The sequence below is a fragment of the Ornithodoros turicata genome, chromosome 4 (assembly GCF_037126465.1).
Source record: "Ornithodoros turicata isolate Travis chromosome 4, ASM3712646v1, whole genome shotgun sequence".
NCBI lineage: Eukaryota > Metazoa > Arthropoda > Arachnida > Ixodida > Argasidae > Ornithodoros > Ornithodoros turicata.
The window spans coordinates 8,668,993-8,684,304 of record NC_088204.1 but is presented as its reverse complement, the minus strand read 5'-3'; the positions used below and the strand labels follow the sequence as shown (position 1 = coordinate 8,684,304).

The window sequence follows — 15,312 nt, the reverse complement described above, 5'->3', positions numbered from 1 at the left end:
TATCTTGAAGGCCTGTATCCCCATGGCATCCACAAATTTCTTATCTTATCTGAAGTTGTGGGTTGTGCCCGAGCCAGCGGCGTACAGCGTGCTGTTCCCAGCGCCCGGGGCTAAACGAGTATCGCGCCCCCAAACTTGCTTCGGTTGCTTCACTTGGAGAATATGCGCTGCTGTCTCAACGCACACAGTCTACTGCCGAAGCACACAGGATGCAATAGGCGCCTCTCCCTGTTTGTAACCAAATGACGTCATAGTGTTCGACAGTGCCACCAATTTGGTAGAGTTGAACTACGCTCGAAGCTAGGGGCGAACGAGGTCGCGCCCGAAGGCCACGGTCTTGATGGGATTACGATGGTCCCTGAAAGGGACGCGACCATCGGTCCTACTTTTTCTTCAATAGGGGGCAGCGAACATGTCCCCATTCGTGGAACCCAGCCCTCCCCTTCCGATTTGTTTCGGTTTCAGTCTGTCTACCAAGATCATGATGGCGTTTCTCGGGTAGAGGTCTATTTTACCCACCGGCGTGGTACATCGAACCTCGCTTCAATTGCCTCGGTCCTCCCTTTGAGGCGCCCAGAAGATCGTTCCAACAGCGCCCAATGTTAAAAACTGATTTTCTTTTTTTTTTCTTTTTTTTCAGGTGGTGAACAGTTTCACTGTTTCGAACATTTTTTTTTTATCTCTGTCGATAATTGGCGCCGTAAAAAATCTTGCGTCCGGGGCGACCGCCCCCCCCCCCCCCCCCCAAGCTACGCCACTGGCCCGAACAAAGCTGTGCTTGGTTGTGCCAGCTAGAGACAGAATGAAAATTCACAGTGCACCGAAACTATTCTATGGGGAACCAAGGTTTTGTATATATTTTACTCCTGCACCCCTCACCCCCATTACATTTTTTTTTTTTGCGTTTTTCAAAACTTCATTATCGCAAAACCAACAATTTTTTTGCAAACAGAACTTATTTGTCGCATGAATATTCAACACCTCAAACTTACTCAACAACAAAGTTAAACAAGAAAAACTGGAACAGAAGAAATATAACTCCTGCAGTGAAAAGCGAGTGTCCATATATGTACTACTACGCCGCCCCCCTGGGGAAAACGCCCCTCTCGCAGTCGCACCCCCCGTTCAGAACGGTTCTCTGTTCGACATGTTTTGCAGCTAGGAGAGAGGAGGCCTATTCCTACGACGCCCCCCTATTTGCCCCCCCCCCCCCCTCTTTATGAGCAGAGGGAGTTTAGGAACCTCTAAAATAATAATCAACTTTCGAGGGTGAATTTTGATGGAGTGGTGTTCTAGAGTGTACCTAACAGCCACATACTGCTGTGACGCGTTTTTGCACCGCACCGCACTGTTACGTAACGATGACGTCATTTGCCTCCCCACCCGCCCCGCCCCCCACGTACGGAATTGAGTTTTCCTGACCGTTACACTAATGTCGATTGATGCCCGCTAGCATCCTAACCTCACCGTAGCTCGCAAAACCTGGAATAAGCTATATCTCTCGGAAAATATAAAAGAAGACGCGCGGAATCCCCATATACAAATGCAGAACAAACAAACAGTAGGATAGAGTGAATAATTTTCGTGTAGGGCACAGTGTGGATCGAAGGAATGTTTGTAGAAAGAGTCAGTGTGTATACGGAAGGCTGGAGCCTTTAAAAAAAGGGCTCCTACGTGTATAAATAAACGGCCCTGGTTTCTCGGGCAGTGTGCCCAGTGGAAGCCATGGCTTCGCCACGGCTGCTCTGTGCAACTCTCTTCGCATCTTGCATCCTTGTAGCATGTTCCATCATAGTTCTTGCTCTACCCCTCTTGGGAGCCTTCTGGCAGGTACGTCACACCCTCGCATCGCTTACGTAGTGCTTGATATCGAATCCATCAAAGTGCATAGTAAGCGTACAGCGTGCGTCAGCATGTGTGAGGAGCGCCGAGTCTATGGTGTGCACTACATCCAGGGATAATCTCCCAACTTGAGATCACAGCCGACTGCCAAGCGGAGCAGAATTGCGGCCATCCCTCTCCCGGATGACTACAAATTATGTACGAGGGAGAAAAAAAAAAAGCGACTCAAAAACGTTTATGTTGCCCGTAATTTATCCTGACCAACCCCCCCTCCTACACCCCGACCCACCCAAATGTTCGGCAATACCAACCTCCCTTTCTTTCATCTTTTGTGCGCAAGAAAGTGAGTCGTTGCTATTCCTTGATATCGGTATAGTGATACGTGAAGCTATGTTACGATGAAACTGTAATAATGCCCCCCTCCTCACCTCATCTCCAATATTTCGCAACACCCCACCCTGTCATGCTAGCGCTTCCGCATAAGCCACTGTGTGTTGCGCCCTTCAAAGTATTTATATATATATATAATTAAGTATATTTCAAAGATTTCGAGTAAGAGTACTGGGGAGGTGAATGACACGCGAGTGACGCTAGTGTCAGTGGATTATTATTATTTTGTTTGTTATTTTTGTTCGACAACATCGGATTTCAAATTTCAAAAATAGTGCTCGACTATACCTGAAGGGTTGCGCTGAAGTCTCAGCACACATTACCCCGTGCTGGTGTCCTCTGTGTCCAGCTCTGTTCTCATATAGAGTCACACCCTTTTATCGAGGCGCTCTAGGCTGAAATGACGCTACGGCTTTTTCTACCGAAATAATAATAATAATAATTGAAGGTAGACTTAGACGCAAGATGTAGTTCGAAATGGAACCGATCGTGGACAGGGTGACGGAGGGATTTCGGTCGCCCTGTCATTGTCACGTGGACATCTGTATTGAACAGTGTGACCTGTCAACAGAAGTATAAAAGAAGAATAACCAAAACGCAGAGAGACTTTGCGCGAGGATGAACTGAAACATGCATGATTCGGTGGAGACAAGGGACGCTTCAATGCATGACCTGATTTGTTGCCAACTGCCGATGCCGGAGGCGGTATGTATTTAGAAATGAGGGGAAAAGGTGGGTCACAAACCCCGAGTAGCGGCTCTTTTGTGGGACCTCACACACGCATGCGCTCATGAACGGTTGCTTTGGAGAAAGGATAACAACAACACATGGTTGCATTCTATATGTTATCTGATTATCTTATATGCCCATTGATAGACGCAGAGCGTTGCTTGTCGGCTGCTTATGTGTGTGTCCGTGCATGGGTGTGCAGTCAATGGCCCTTCTGCAGGTGGTGCCAGATCTGGACACCCTGGAGACGGGCACCCGCATACAGGCGCTGTTCCTCGCTTTTGCGGCCGTCTCTGGTCTAGCCGCATTCGTCCGCAGGGCCGACGCCCAACTGGTGCCCGTGGTTGCCTGCTGTGCGGTCACGTCGGCTGTGGCGGCGCTCCTCACGGGCGTGGCGGCCGCCTACAAAATCCTCCTGCTCCTCAAAGTGCTCGACGAAGACAGTAAGTCCCGTCCAGTAAAAAAAGTGCTCTCTGAAACCGACTAGGCTTTTTTCGTGTGAGAGAAAAAAAGAAGAAGGTGAATCCCTTTGACTGCACGTAATGTGTGCGTTGTCACCCAGCACAGGACCGCACTGCGCGATGCTTCGGCCTTGTTGGGATCTCATCAGCAGTGCGTAGGTGGGCAACATTAGACGGCTGGGAGGGAGGGAGGAAAGGAGGGGGGATGACGTTTGGAGAAGGTGCGGACAGCCTGCTCGTGCAACACTGGAGGATGCAGCATGTCCGAAAGTCATGTGGGGCGTGATGTCCTCCTGTCAGAGTGAGAGCCTCAACAACTGAAAATCTTATCTTTTTCGTTCGGTTTATTTCAGTTGGTGAGTCTCTCACCTTCACAGGAGGACAGAAGGTCACGTGTAACGTGACCTTCTGACACCGCTTCCTCAAACGTTGCTTATACGTACGCATTGGTGAAGCCTGAAGAGTTTCCAACAAGGCTGGAACAACTGTTCTCTGCTGACATGGCGACGTTTCAGATATAAATTCCTAGTTTTTTTTTGTTGTTATGTTTCCTGGGTAATAATTAATAAATATTGACAACTACGCAATGTACCCTAACGCACTTTGACCACCTTCCTCAAGGTTCGAAGTATCTCTGTTGTGTATATATTCGCATGACACCCTCGAGTTTAACAAAATCTTTACTCCCTTTTGTTTCCTTCGATGAGTATGCAAGAACTGTCTTGAAAAAAAAAAAAGAAAAAAAAGTGAAAACTAATCACGTGGTAACCTCTCTGCAGAGGGCAAGGATCTCCTGAGTAACCTTTCGGCTATGTTGCTCATCAGCCTGTTGGCAGCGGACGCTATCTCTTTACTCTCGGCCCTCATCTGTACCATCTGCACCCTGGTGTACTGCTGCCGTGTACGAACCATGCGATGCACCCCTAGACCTCCGTCCCCTCTGCTCCCGCCGAGAAGACCCAGGGTCAACATATCACCGCAGTCGTCCCTCACCAGGTGACTATACGCCTTGTGGAACTTCATTTTTGCGCTAAGACACCGAAGAATTAGTAACTAGAGATTCTCTCCAGCAACCCTCGACCTTCAAGCTTTAATATAAATATGACTTATGTGAGTATACACGCGGGGTAGCTACACCCTCTTACACGATTCCAGCGTACTACCCCTACGCTCAAGTGGAGTAGAAAGCCAGTAAGCCTAGGGTAACCTCTCTGGCCCATTCTGGACCAATACACCATCTTGGTAGCAGTACGGTGTTATTCCCATTGATATAGTAGTACGACAGTTCTGACGCTTGTATTATTGGCATGGAGACGAAGTGCGGAACATTACGCTACGACAGTACGTCTCCACGCATGAGAAAAAAGAAAAGGTGGAGATAGCACGTGACAAAGCGTCGGTTCACTCAAAAAGCAGCAATATGGGGGCATTTGTAGACGGGCCACAACACTATGGGGAAACAGATGAAACAACGTGGGGGTAGTGCTGAAAGAGCTCGCCGTCGAAGCAACATCACTTCACGTGCAGTTGTTGTGTCACCTTATTTGAGAGCGATCCAATGAGACCGTTCTACGTGCACGAGGGGAAAGGGAAAAAGCTGAGGGTGCATAGCGTATAGACCCTTTTCACTGACCTCATTCCGTCCGCCATACTTTTGTTTTCGCACGCGCTCGCACCACAGTTAAAGCTGGTAGCGTGCACGCGCCATGCACAAAAGTATGGCTGCCACAAGCAGGGGGAAAGGCTATGACGTCTGCGACAGTGACGTCAGATGAAAAGAGTCTATACGGACACCGAACAATAAAATATTTCGGGAGGGGTTCTATGGGGACTTTATATGGGGGAGGAAGATTTCCATTCGTTTCCCTCTCCCAAATGCACTACCAAAGGTACCATTTTGGGGTTGCTTTAACACCCAGAGGCCCCCTCTGGCTACGCTAGTGTTTACCAGGGTACAAAGTTTTGTGTGTGAGTAATTTTACGGGCATATGACACAGGGATCTGACCGGGGTACTGAAAGGGGGGAGGGGAGAGAGGGGGACCCCTGTTCCAGCTGACTACAGCCATGTGCGCATTTTTTTAACAAACAAAGTTGAGAGCAGCGCTGATCCCATCTTGGCAGGCGGGTTATGCAGCCAGGCGGACATCCCATAGGACAGTGTATGCAAGTTACCGGACGACTAATTAGCCAAAATGCATTAATTAACTTATTAATTAGATGTTTTCTGAGAGATAGCAGAATTTGAGCCAGTCATTATTCAAAGCCGTCGTCCTTATTAAACAAGCTGAGAAGCGAATGTACCTCGAGATGACTGCCAAATTTCGCTATGCAAATGAGCCTCAACCAGAACTACGCGCCACCCGAGCGCAGAAAGAGCGACAGACAATCCACACGAGAGGGACACGTGCTTTGGAGCTGATTGGAGTATAGGCGCTAATCTGTTGGCCAGATAGACCCCTCTCCGACCCAGATAAGGCGAAGGTCGCGTCGCTTGTAGAGATTACTGCGCAAGAAGAGGATGTTGTCCACGCTTTTCAATAGACCTCTCTCTGTTTGTAAACAAATGACGTCATAGTGTTCAACAGCGCCACCAATTTGGTAGACTTGAACTACGTTCGAAGCTAGGAGGCGAACAAGGTCGCGCCCGAAAGCCACGGTCTTGAGGGGACTACGATGGTCCCCGAAAAGGACGCGACCTTCGGTCCTACTTTCCTTTCAATAGGAGGCAGCGAACAATTAAGTGCCCATTCTTGGAACTCAGCCCTCCCCTTCCGATTTGTTTCGCCATGATGACGTTTCTCGGGTAGAGGTCAATATTCACGGTGCTGAAAGCGGTCCAAGCGCTGGGTGTTGGACTTTCATTATTCCGAGAACAAGAGGCACACCGGCACCACAACAAATAAATACAGTGTACAATGGTTAAAACATTGTTACGCTCCGCAGTGCTACGCCCTTTCCCCTTAATAAATAACGAACGGCTGATTGTCAGTACATGGGTAGAAATCCAGCGAACCGGTAGAGATGTAGGAAGGGAGTTGCCTCAGGACAGAAGCCGCCGATATTTCGAACAGAGACTGTTCTTCTTCTGGGCACCGTCCTCATCATTGGCATGGTATTTAAAGGCCCGGAGGGAAGAAAGCCCGGAGGGAAGAAAGGTTCCGTACGGGCTTCTACGGCCGGAGTGAATGATTGTCAGGTTTTTCCATTCCTATAATGTTGTGCTACCGGTGTGCTCCTTGTTTTCAGAGTAAACAATATTAACAACGCATATAGAACAGTTCAGGCCCGGAGCTGAACTGTTGTGGGCATCAGCTTCCTCAGAAACCGACCTCTGGGGGGTACCGACCTACTAAGACCGGGGGCATATGTTTACGGATACATGTGCATGGGTGGCCGAGCTGTATCATAGAAATTTCAGGGGGGTATTGCAAAAAAAAAAAAAAAAACAGGTGGCGGAGTGTACACCCCCTGCGGGAAGGTGCGTGCGCTGTTGATGTGGCTTAGATTTTGACGATATATATCTGTCATTTCTAGGGACACAGCACATACATCGACCAAAGAGGTGAAATTCGTGGACGACGTCTACACGCAACCGCGACTGTTTGTCGCACCCGAAGGAGCTCCGGTGATACACCTGTCACGGAACCCTCCAGGAACTGTCTACGCCCTGCCACCTGGAGCCCTCGTCATGGTGGACTATCAGTGACGGTGTTGCCGTCCTCAATAACTTTTTCTTAGGGCAATTTCGGGACGCAAACCGTTCTTATACACAGATATCCGGGGTCTCTCTTTTGTGAATCACTCGGGCAAAAGTTGTCACCATTCATTGTCACCATATGGTCGGGCCTGGTGCTACGGCGGCTCGAGGCCTATAAGGACAATACTCGCATATGGTGGCCCGTTTGGATATTCGCGTGTGGTTGAGTCGCTGTCAAATGAAATAGTCCTTTCAAAGGAATGTTTTACGTCACGTTGTTTGGTATTTGACAGCTGTCACTGTAGGCCGCAATGAGGGACCTACTTAGGCAGGCGCCACCGTAGTGCCGGTCCTGGTCATATTTATTGTTTTTATCTTGTTTTACGGGTGGTTTTACATATTTCTGATCAATGTTTAGCATGTTTCGCCTGTGCAGCATAAAATGTGGCATTACATCACCATACCTGCATGTTCCATACAGCCGCAGTCACACTTAACCACAACGCGATGGCGCATAGGTCGTACGGACACCAGCGCCGCGCACTGGCTTGTGTGTTTGAGACTGCGTCCAGGGGTCCAGGGCATCGCCACGAGAGTTGAGGAAACATACACTGACTCGCAACAGCGTTTCGACATGTTCGGCGGTTATCGCATTTGCAATCAATATGTCTTTGCTTCGCACTCACGCTCACCAGCCACATGCTGTGCTTCATGCGTGCCGCGTCCGACTGCTTGCACGAACGTCGAGGAAGTTCCTCGGAGGCGTCCTGAGTAGCACTGGAAGTGCGTTACGTACGAGCGCCGTTCAGGACCGCAGCGTGCGCCCAAAGCACTGCCGGAGCTACTGAGGACACCACTGAGCAATCTTCTCAACGCTTCTGCAAGTGGTCTCAAACCCAGCGGCCAACGCTCCGCGGACCATGAGGCTGGCTTCGCGTTACCGTTAAGTTTGACAGCGGCTGTACATGTGGCACGGTCGACACTAGTATTTTATAATTAGAATTTTTGATTGCCGACCGCATCGACATTTCACGTTTGTGTTTGAGGCACATTGCATATAGTGCTTCAGCTGTCGCCAGTATGGCAGAATTTATGGTGCAATGGCACATCTGATCGGGTTCAGGACATGGTTTACACCGTTACATGGCAAGACTCATTCTCACCCATTTTGATAATGTAAAATCTTAAATTATCGTCGCTTTCACCAAGCAATGTGATCACAACATTTTTGGTCATGTTGAAGAATAAACAACATGTTTATTATTTGTATAATACAAAAATACTGCACTTTAACCCATGGTCACCACATGTGTGTTACTTGCACGGCCATCACAGTCGAACCCACACAACATCCCGAGGGGGCGAGTACTGGCTCTCCATATGTAACGCGCAAGTTCCATTATGAAAAGTGAGTATACCGACTGTTCAAGGAAGGATGCCAAGGATATTTCATAAAGCATGTGTACTGCTTGGAAGGTAATATCCAAAAAATTTACACAGCTAGTAATGATCACCTCAGAAAAGTCATCTTCCTCGCAAGGATTTCTTACTTTGTTTTTTTTTTTGCATGTGTGCAAAATCAAATGTGATACATGAGATTGAATGTCCCACATGCGAAGATTTCCTCAGAGAAAGCCTGCGATAATTATAGACACGCCGTGACATCAAACTCAACGCACGTTTAAAATATTTAAATTAATCAATCTCCACCCAACTCTTCACCATCATAACTATCATTTATCGGGTAAAAAATAAGGGTAAGGGATCAAAAGTACTTTGAGGTTTTTTTGGAAACTTAATACGTAACTTGCATAACATTAAGTTGTTCCAAAAACTATTTACCAAAATTCACCACCTGAGCATACAGTCACCACACCCCTTACACGTGACAAGTGTCCTCGAGCCGAACGGTTGAGAGGGTCAGCTCCGAAGTCGTTACCACCCGTACACCCACACCGCATTTTTTTTCGTAACTGTTCTGCATACAACCGCACAGTACGTTGGGCTTGTAAGCTTGGGCAGTGCTTGGAATGCCACACTGTTCCACTTGATGTCTCTAAATGGAGGGGGAAGTTATAGCTTGGAACGAAGTTGAGCCATCAGTTTCTCCAACTTCATAGCCTTGCCCATATCTCCTTGTATCTTCATCTTCCCACTCATGAAGGCAGCCGTAGGTTTCAGGCCTCCCGTGAACATCTTGACGAGGCTTTCCCCGTCCATGCTGAAGGTGACGTCCGCGGGCTGCGACGGGGGTCCCTTGCCCACGCTGCCGGCTCCGTTCTTCATGTCCACGAAGAAGTCTTCTCCTCCTGCATTAAATGGTGGAGTTGTCCGTTACAATCATTGGGCAGCAAAGGCTCCATCCATAATTTTTTTTTGTTTTTGGGTACGACGTATTGAGCAACAACGAACATGTACTCTCGTGACGGCCAGCGTCTGTGGCTCTGTTGGTAGAGTGCTGGCTTGCTGAGCTCAAGATCGTGGCTTTGCTCCTGGAGGAGGAATGTAGCAATGTGGGAGAGGTAAACATTGTTTCCAGCCTCGTGTCAGGGATATCCGGAACACATTAAAAAATAAAGAACCCCAGGTGGCCAAAATTATTTGCAGTATAACCCGGTGGCACACGCAGTCACACAAGTGAAGGTGGAAACACTGAATGTTGTATACCTCCTCACAATTACACTCGAGTCCGTTTATTACGACCTTCGAAATAACGATAATTCCAACATTACGATCTTCGATATAATGATAATTCCGATATTACGATCTTCGATACAACGATAACTCCGATATTACTATCTTCGATATAACGGTAACTCAGGCCAACGGTAACGATAACCCCGATATTACTATCTTCGATATAACGGTAACTCCGATTTTACGATCTTCGATATAACGATAACTCCGATTTTACGATCTTCGATATAACGATAACTCTGATATCACTATCTACGATATAACGATGACTCCGATATTACGATCTTCGATATAACGATGACTCCGATATTACGATCTTCGATATAACGATAACTCTGATATTAACATCTTCGATATAGCGATGACTTCGATGTAGCGATAACTCCGATATTACTATCTTTGATATAACGATAACTCCGATATTACTATCTTTGATATAACGATAACTCCGATATTACGATCTTCGATATGGCGATAACTTCGACATCACGATGAAATTGTTGGTTCTGTCAGCTCTCCCAATGAAGCACGTGTAAACAATACTTCGATACAGCGGTCGTCGTGAAACCGTTTGTTCGCGTAGAGCGATCAGAATTCTCCCGGGTCCAGTAAAACGCGCGAAAATCGAGAAGCTAGACTCAGTTTGTTCATTGAAAACAAATTAACCGAGTATTTTCAGGATCCTTGAACTCCATGAGCATAAAAGTGAGAACATAGTGCGTTTAGCCGCGCATAGCTGACGAGGATTGGATATGCGCGCTGCAGAGCGCGCGCGACTTCGAAGGCGCTCGCAAAAAGTTGGGGATGTTGCTCCTGCTCCCTCTCCACATCCCCTCTCCCACTCCCTCTCTCGCACTCAAGCTTTTCTAATATGCTGATGCTGTATGCTGATGCTGTATGCTATGGTGGCGTCTGCAGTTCCGGGGCGTGTGTCGATGAGGGGGCGTTGCGAGGTGCCGTGTCTTCCAAAATGTGTGTTGACAGGCAGTTGCAAACACGTGTCGACGTGCCCGATTACCCGAGGACGAGGCGCGTTCTAAACGACTGCACAGTTCAGATAGCGAGAACGATTATGACTACGGCAGTGGATGACGAGCAATGGACGAAGTCGTCGATCTCGAGGTGCGGAGCCTCACGCGGTATCGGCGGTTACCGTAATTTCACGCGTATAAGCCGCACCGCAGACGGGCCCCAGGACCCACTTTTAGGAATATTTTCGGGCAGATAAGCCGCGGGCAATAAGACGCGACTGATTTGTGCGACAAAGGAGACCATAAGAAGGCCATAAACCTGTTGTCCACACTCCGAGGTCGGCATGGTGTACAACAAAGGAGGGCAGTTCTAGTGTTCTACCAAGATCAGATTGTATCCTTGTTGTGTGTTTTTCATGGATCCATGGGTCCGTGGCCTTCCAGAAAACATGAATCACGGTCGCCACTTCCGTTAAAGCTGCTTGGGGAAGGCACCAAGAAATTCAATCTACTCAAATGTGGACGCGCCGCTGTTACGCATTGTTCGTGCATTGGCGGGACAGTGCTGTTCCAGAGACACTGTCGGCCCTTTCGTTAAGACCGGCGTATGGGGGGGAAAATACTAGGGAAAAATAGTCATCAGATAAGCCGCGCCAGTGGATAAGCCGCAGAGCACCCGTGAGAAAAAAAATTGTGCATAAGCCACGGCTAATCCGTGTGAAATTACGGTACGTTGTCCTTGGAAAAAAATTTTGACACAAAGTCTAGAGGTCGATAAAGAGCTTTCGTGCTCTCGACAAACGTGCATGTTCAGCGGCGTTCTACTTGTACCGTTCTATTTCGTTGATGTTTCCGACCGGCGATTTTGCGGAGGTTCAAGTTAACGATATGGCTCCGGTAGGACGAGACACACAACAACACGGAAGAGCTCGGACAAACAACTCTGATATAACGATCGGATTTCGCGTTCCTGTCAATATCGTCACAAACGGTTTCAACTGTATTATATTATGTGTACTCTCGTGCAAGAGTGACAATCATTGCTGATCTGTGTAGTGAGACATCTTTCATCTACACTCACTAGAAACATCCCTTTCCCCTTGAAAGTGCGTGTGAGTGAATGAGTGATACCGCCTGACGTCACTTCAAGAAATTGCACATGCACGCTGTACACACACTTCACATTTCCTCCCGAAATTCCCTATGCCCACTATGTACAAGGTCAGTGCACATCCTTAGAGCAATACACCACTGCGCAGCATTTAGACTTCGTAGAGAATTTCAGACCACAACGTATCAGGTAAATGTGACAAAAACAAAGGTGACAAAATGTTGCCAACATGAACTCATCAGGCTGAGACCCTAACCATTGTAGCGAGATGTCCTCACACACACCTTTAACCTGGAAGTGGAACAATCCCTGTGTCTTGCTGACCAGCTCTTCATTGAGCTTTGACCCGATCTTTGTTATAATGCCGTCCAGTGCAGAGGCTCCTGCCATAGGCGCGGCAATCCCGCTTCCCTCGTCAAACTCTCTCAGGCATTCGTCGGGGATAAAGAAGTCTGGCTTCAGTTTGGAACCTGAGTGGAGACGACAGCACTGGAGCAGTCAGCAACGGATGCTCTCATCGTAATTTAAGCGCCGGACATTCTATAATACCTGGCACACAGGCGTACTGCTCAAAATCTGTGACACCCTCTTGCTGCAGAAACTTCTCATCGATGAGGAAGTTTCCCGTGAAGGAGCCGCTGGGCTTGCTGAATATGGCATACGCAGCATCCGCAAGGATGGAGGGCTTGCGGCTCGACACGGCACCCTCCTCTCCCATCAACATTTCAATAGCTGCAGTGTGGATGGCTGGAAAATGTCACCCTTACAGTTGATATGTTGATTAACCCGGAACAACCTACCATCCAAACCTACCTGTCTTTGGCCAGAGAGCATTGACGGCAATCCCGTCCGATCTCAGTTCCTCTGCCAGGCCGAGGACGCACATGGACATGCCATACTTGGACATGGTGTAGGCTGCAAGTCCCCAGGCACGTTACACAGATAAACCACGGCAAAGAAAATGCAACAACGAACCGAGGTGGTTTTGGAACCACATGGGCTTCATGAGGAGTGGGGGACTGAGCATTAGGATATGGGGATTGCTCGACTTCTTCAGGTGAGGGATGCAGTACTTGGATCTGAGATGGGACACAAGAGAAACAAACACCTCAATGCCATCGAAAACGTTCGTCTTACACATGGCCACAGAAACAGGATATGTCCTAGCACAGGAAGGACAGCGTGACTCACGTGAGGAAGGTGCCGCGGACATTGACGCTGTGCATCAAGTCGTAGCGTTTCATCTCTGTATCCAGAATTCCGGTAAGGCTGATGGCACTGGCGTTGTTCACCAGGACATCAATGCCTCCAAACTTCGAGACGGCATCACCTACGGCTTTCTTCACTTGCTCTTCGTTGCGAACGTCCACGATACAGGCCAAGCATTTTCCTCCCGCAGCTTCAACTGAACAATAATTCGGCGAGACCGTAGAGTTCCACGGAATGAGATCATGCCTCCTACTTTTAAAGACAGATAAAAGTATGTACCTTCCTGTGCAGCAGTGTAGATTGTTCCTGGAAGCTTTGGGTGTGGTTCGGCGGTCTTTGCTGCAATGACAACGTTCGCTCCATCTTTTGCTGCTTTCAGCGCTATCTCTTTCCCGATTCCGCGAGTGGCCCCAGTAATGAACAGAGTCCGACCGGCGAGTTTCCTGAAATTATCGCAGGTTGTCAATTTATCACCGTTGTTTGACAACTGTCACTACTGAATTAGGTAATGCCGCACATGCAACGAACATTGTTAGTTAAGAACCTCTACGGACACGCTGACAACAAATGTCTCGGCCCTTCCAGAGAAAAAAAAAAAAGTGCCGTCTCACCTCCGCCCACTAAATGTATCTGTCAACATGTGCGCTGAGGGCAGATTTTAAATGTGACAACTTGACAATAACAACAGCTTGCGTATAATAGCCAACTCAATGTCATCATCAACTCAAGAGAAGAACTACAAACCAGCCAGTGCATGCATTGAGACAGTTCGATAAAAATGACAAGGACGTGTGCAACATCATGCTATCGAACTACTCCCTTTAAGTTAATATAGTGCTGTGGAGAGATGACAGGGCAGAAAAAACGTTGGATGCCGGAGAACCAGGAAAGTCAACCTGAACACCTACAACGTCAAAAGAATTTGTAAAGTACGCCTTACCCCGTGTTAATCATTGTGTTGAAGGGGTAAGCGCACGTTGCTCGCGTTTGTCTACTTGTGAAAGCCCGGAATTATCGCTTAGTTATCGGAATGTCAGATGACTACCCGACCCGAATCCGACTACTTCAACTTCGACTCCGGGAAATCGGAGTCAAACGGAGTCAAACACACAAATCCACGTTTGCCAACAGGCCAACCGTTCGAGATGAAAAGCATCAAAGATTATCAAGGGGGCAGCACTTGTCAGTCAAAATCGCAAGGAGGTGTTGGAGGTGTCTTGCAGCAGCGCAGACGCTCACAACAACGGTGCTTTCTCTAGAGCTCAAATGCTCAAATAAAACGAGAGAAGCAGACGACACACACGAAGTTGCTACATCCTGAATAAAATAGAGGGGACAAAGACCAATTATCTTCTGTCAAATACTCCAGATACGCCGTGCACTGAAGTTTCAGGGAACTAGAACTTTGGCGAAAAATCACCGCCGCTGTGCAACAGGTCTGTGGCAGCGGGCCTCGTACCTTAATCTGTTTCTCGAATCGCTTCTAGACACTTTCCACATCCTCTCCCCCGCACACGAACACACATATCCAAATAAATACATACGCACATACGTCACGCGCACATATGTATATGGTGGTGCTAATGAAAGAGCTCGCCGAGGGCTCTCGGAGAATGTGCGTTATGGGCCGACTTCTAAGGGAACTGTGCCGACATATGTCTGACAACGTCCGAGGAAAAAGGCAGGAAGAACCCCAGACAGCACAGCCGGCACCGGGATTCGAATCCGAGTATCTCCCATGCAGTCTCAACGTGATATGGGCAGCACGCTAACCATACCACCCACGCATGGGCGCTCCCAGGATTTTTTCCAAGGGGGGCAAAGTGCTTCGGGGGGGGGGGGGGGGGGCAAGCGTTCAACCCCCATATCTTTTTCTGGAGGCGGACGTTGAGGACTGTGCAGGTGTTCAGAGATTCTAATTATGACATCTGAGAATAGTCATTACGACCTATGACTAAAGAGCGCACTGTTTTCACATGCGACCTTGGAGCTCCATGGGGGGGGGCACGACCCCCTTGCCCCCCTCCCGGTACGCCCATGCACCCACGCATACATATATGATGGTGGGGGTGATGCTAATGAAAGAGCTCGCCGTTGTCGGCCTCACCCTTACATATGATCACGGCCACAATACACATGATTACACCCAATCGTGGCCAACCTCCCTCAGTGGCTCACGGCCATCTTTTGAGATGATGATGAAG

The 15,312-nt window shown here is 48.3% G+C and overlaps 2 protein-coding genes across 3 annotated transcripts; one reads left to right on the top strand and one right to left on the bottom strand.

Annotated features, from left to right (window-relative positions):
- The first annotated feature begins 1,691 nt into the window (after positions 1-1,691).
- On the top strand, positions 1,692-7,211 carry LOC135390949 (uncharacterized). Of its 2 annotated transcripts, none has more exons than XM_064620954.1 (4): positions 1,692-1,830; positions 3,182-3,404; positions 4,202-4,418; positions 6,958-7,211. In XM_064620954.1, exons 1-4 carry the CDS (start codon positions 1,726-1,728, stop codon positions 7,127-7,129), a joined length of 717 nt encoding a protein of 238 aa, XP_064477024.1. In that variant the 5' UTR covers positions 1,692-1,725; the 3' UTR covers positions 7,130-7,211. The 2 variants fall into 2 exon arrangements, with proteins under 2 accessions (XP_064477024.1, XP_064477023.1); XM_064620953.1 differs by having other exon boundaries at positions 3,164-3,404.
- A 1,459-nt stretch (positions 7,212-8,670) lies between these two features.
- On the bottom strand, positions 8,671-14,221 carry LOC135390947 (hydroxysteroid dehydrogenase-like protein 2). Its single transcript, XM_064620952.1, has 8 exons — positions 14,049-14,221; positions 13,388-13,551; positions 13,091-13,304; positions 12,875-12,978; positions 12,713-12,814; positions 12,449-12,646; positions 12,184-12,369; positions 8,671-9,429 (listed from the first exon to the last, which is right to left on the bottom strand). The coding sequence occupies exons 1-8, from the start codon at positions 14,060-14,062 to the stop codon at positions 9,194-9,196; spliced, it is 1,218 nt and encodes a 405-aa protein (XP_064477022.1). The 5' UTR covers positions 14,063-14,221; the 3' UTR covers positions 8,671-9,193.
- Between the last annotated feature and the right edge of the window lie 1,091 nt (positions 14,222-15,312).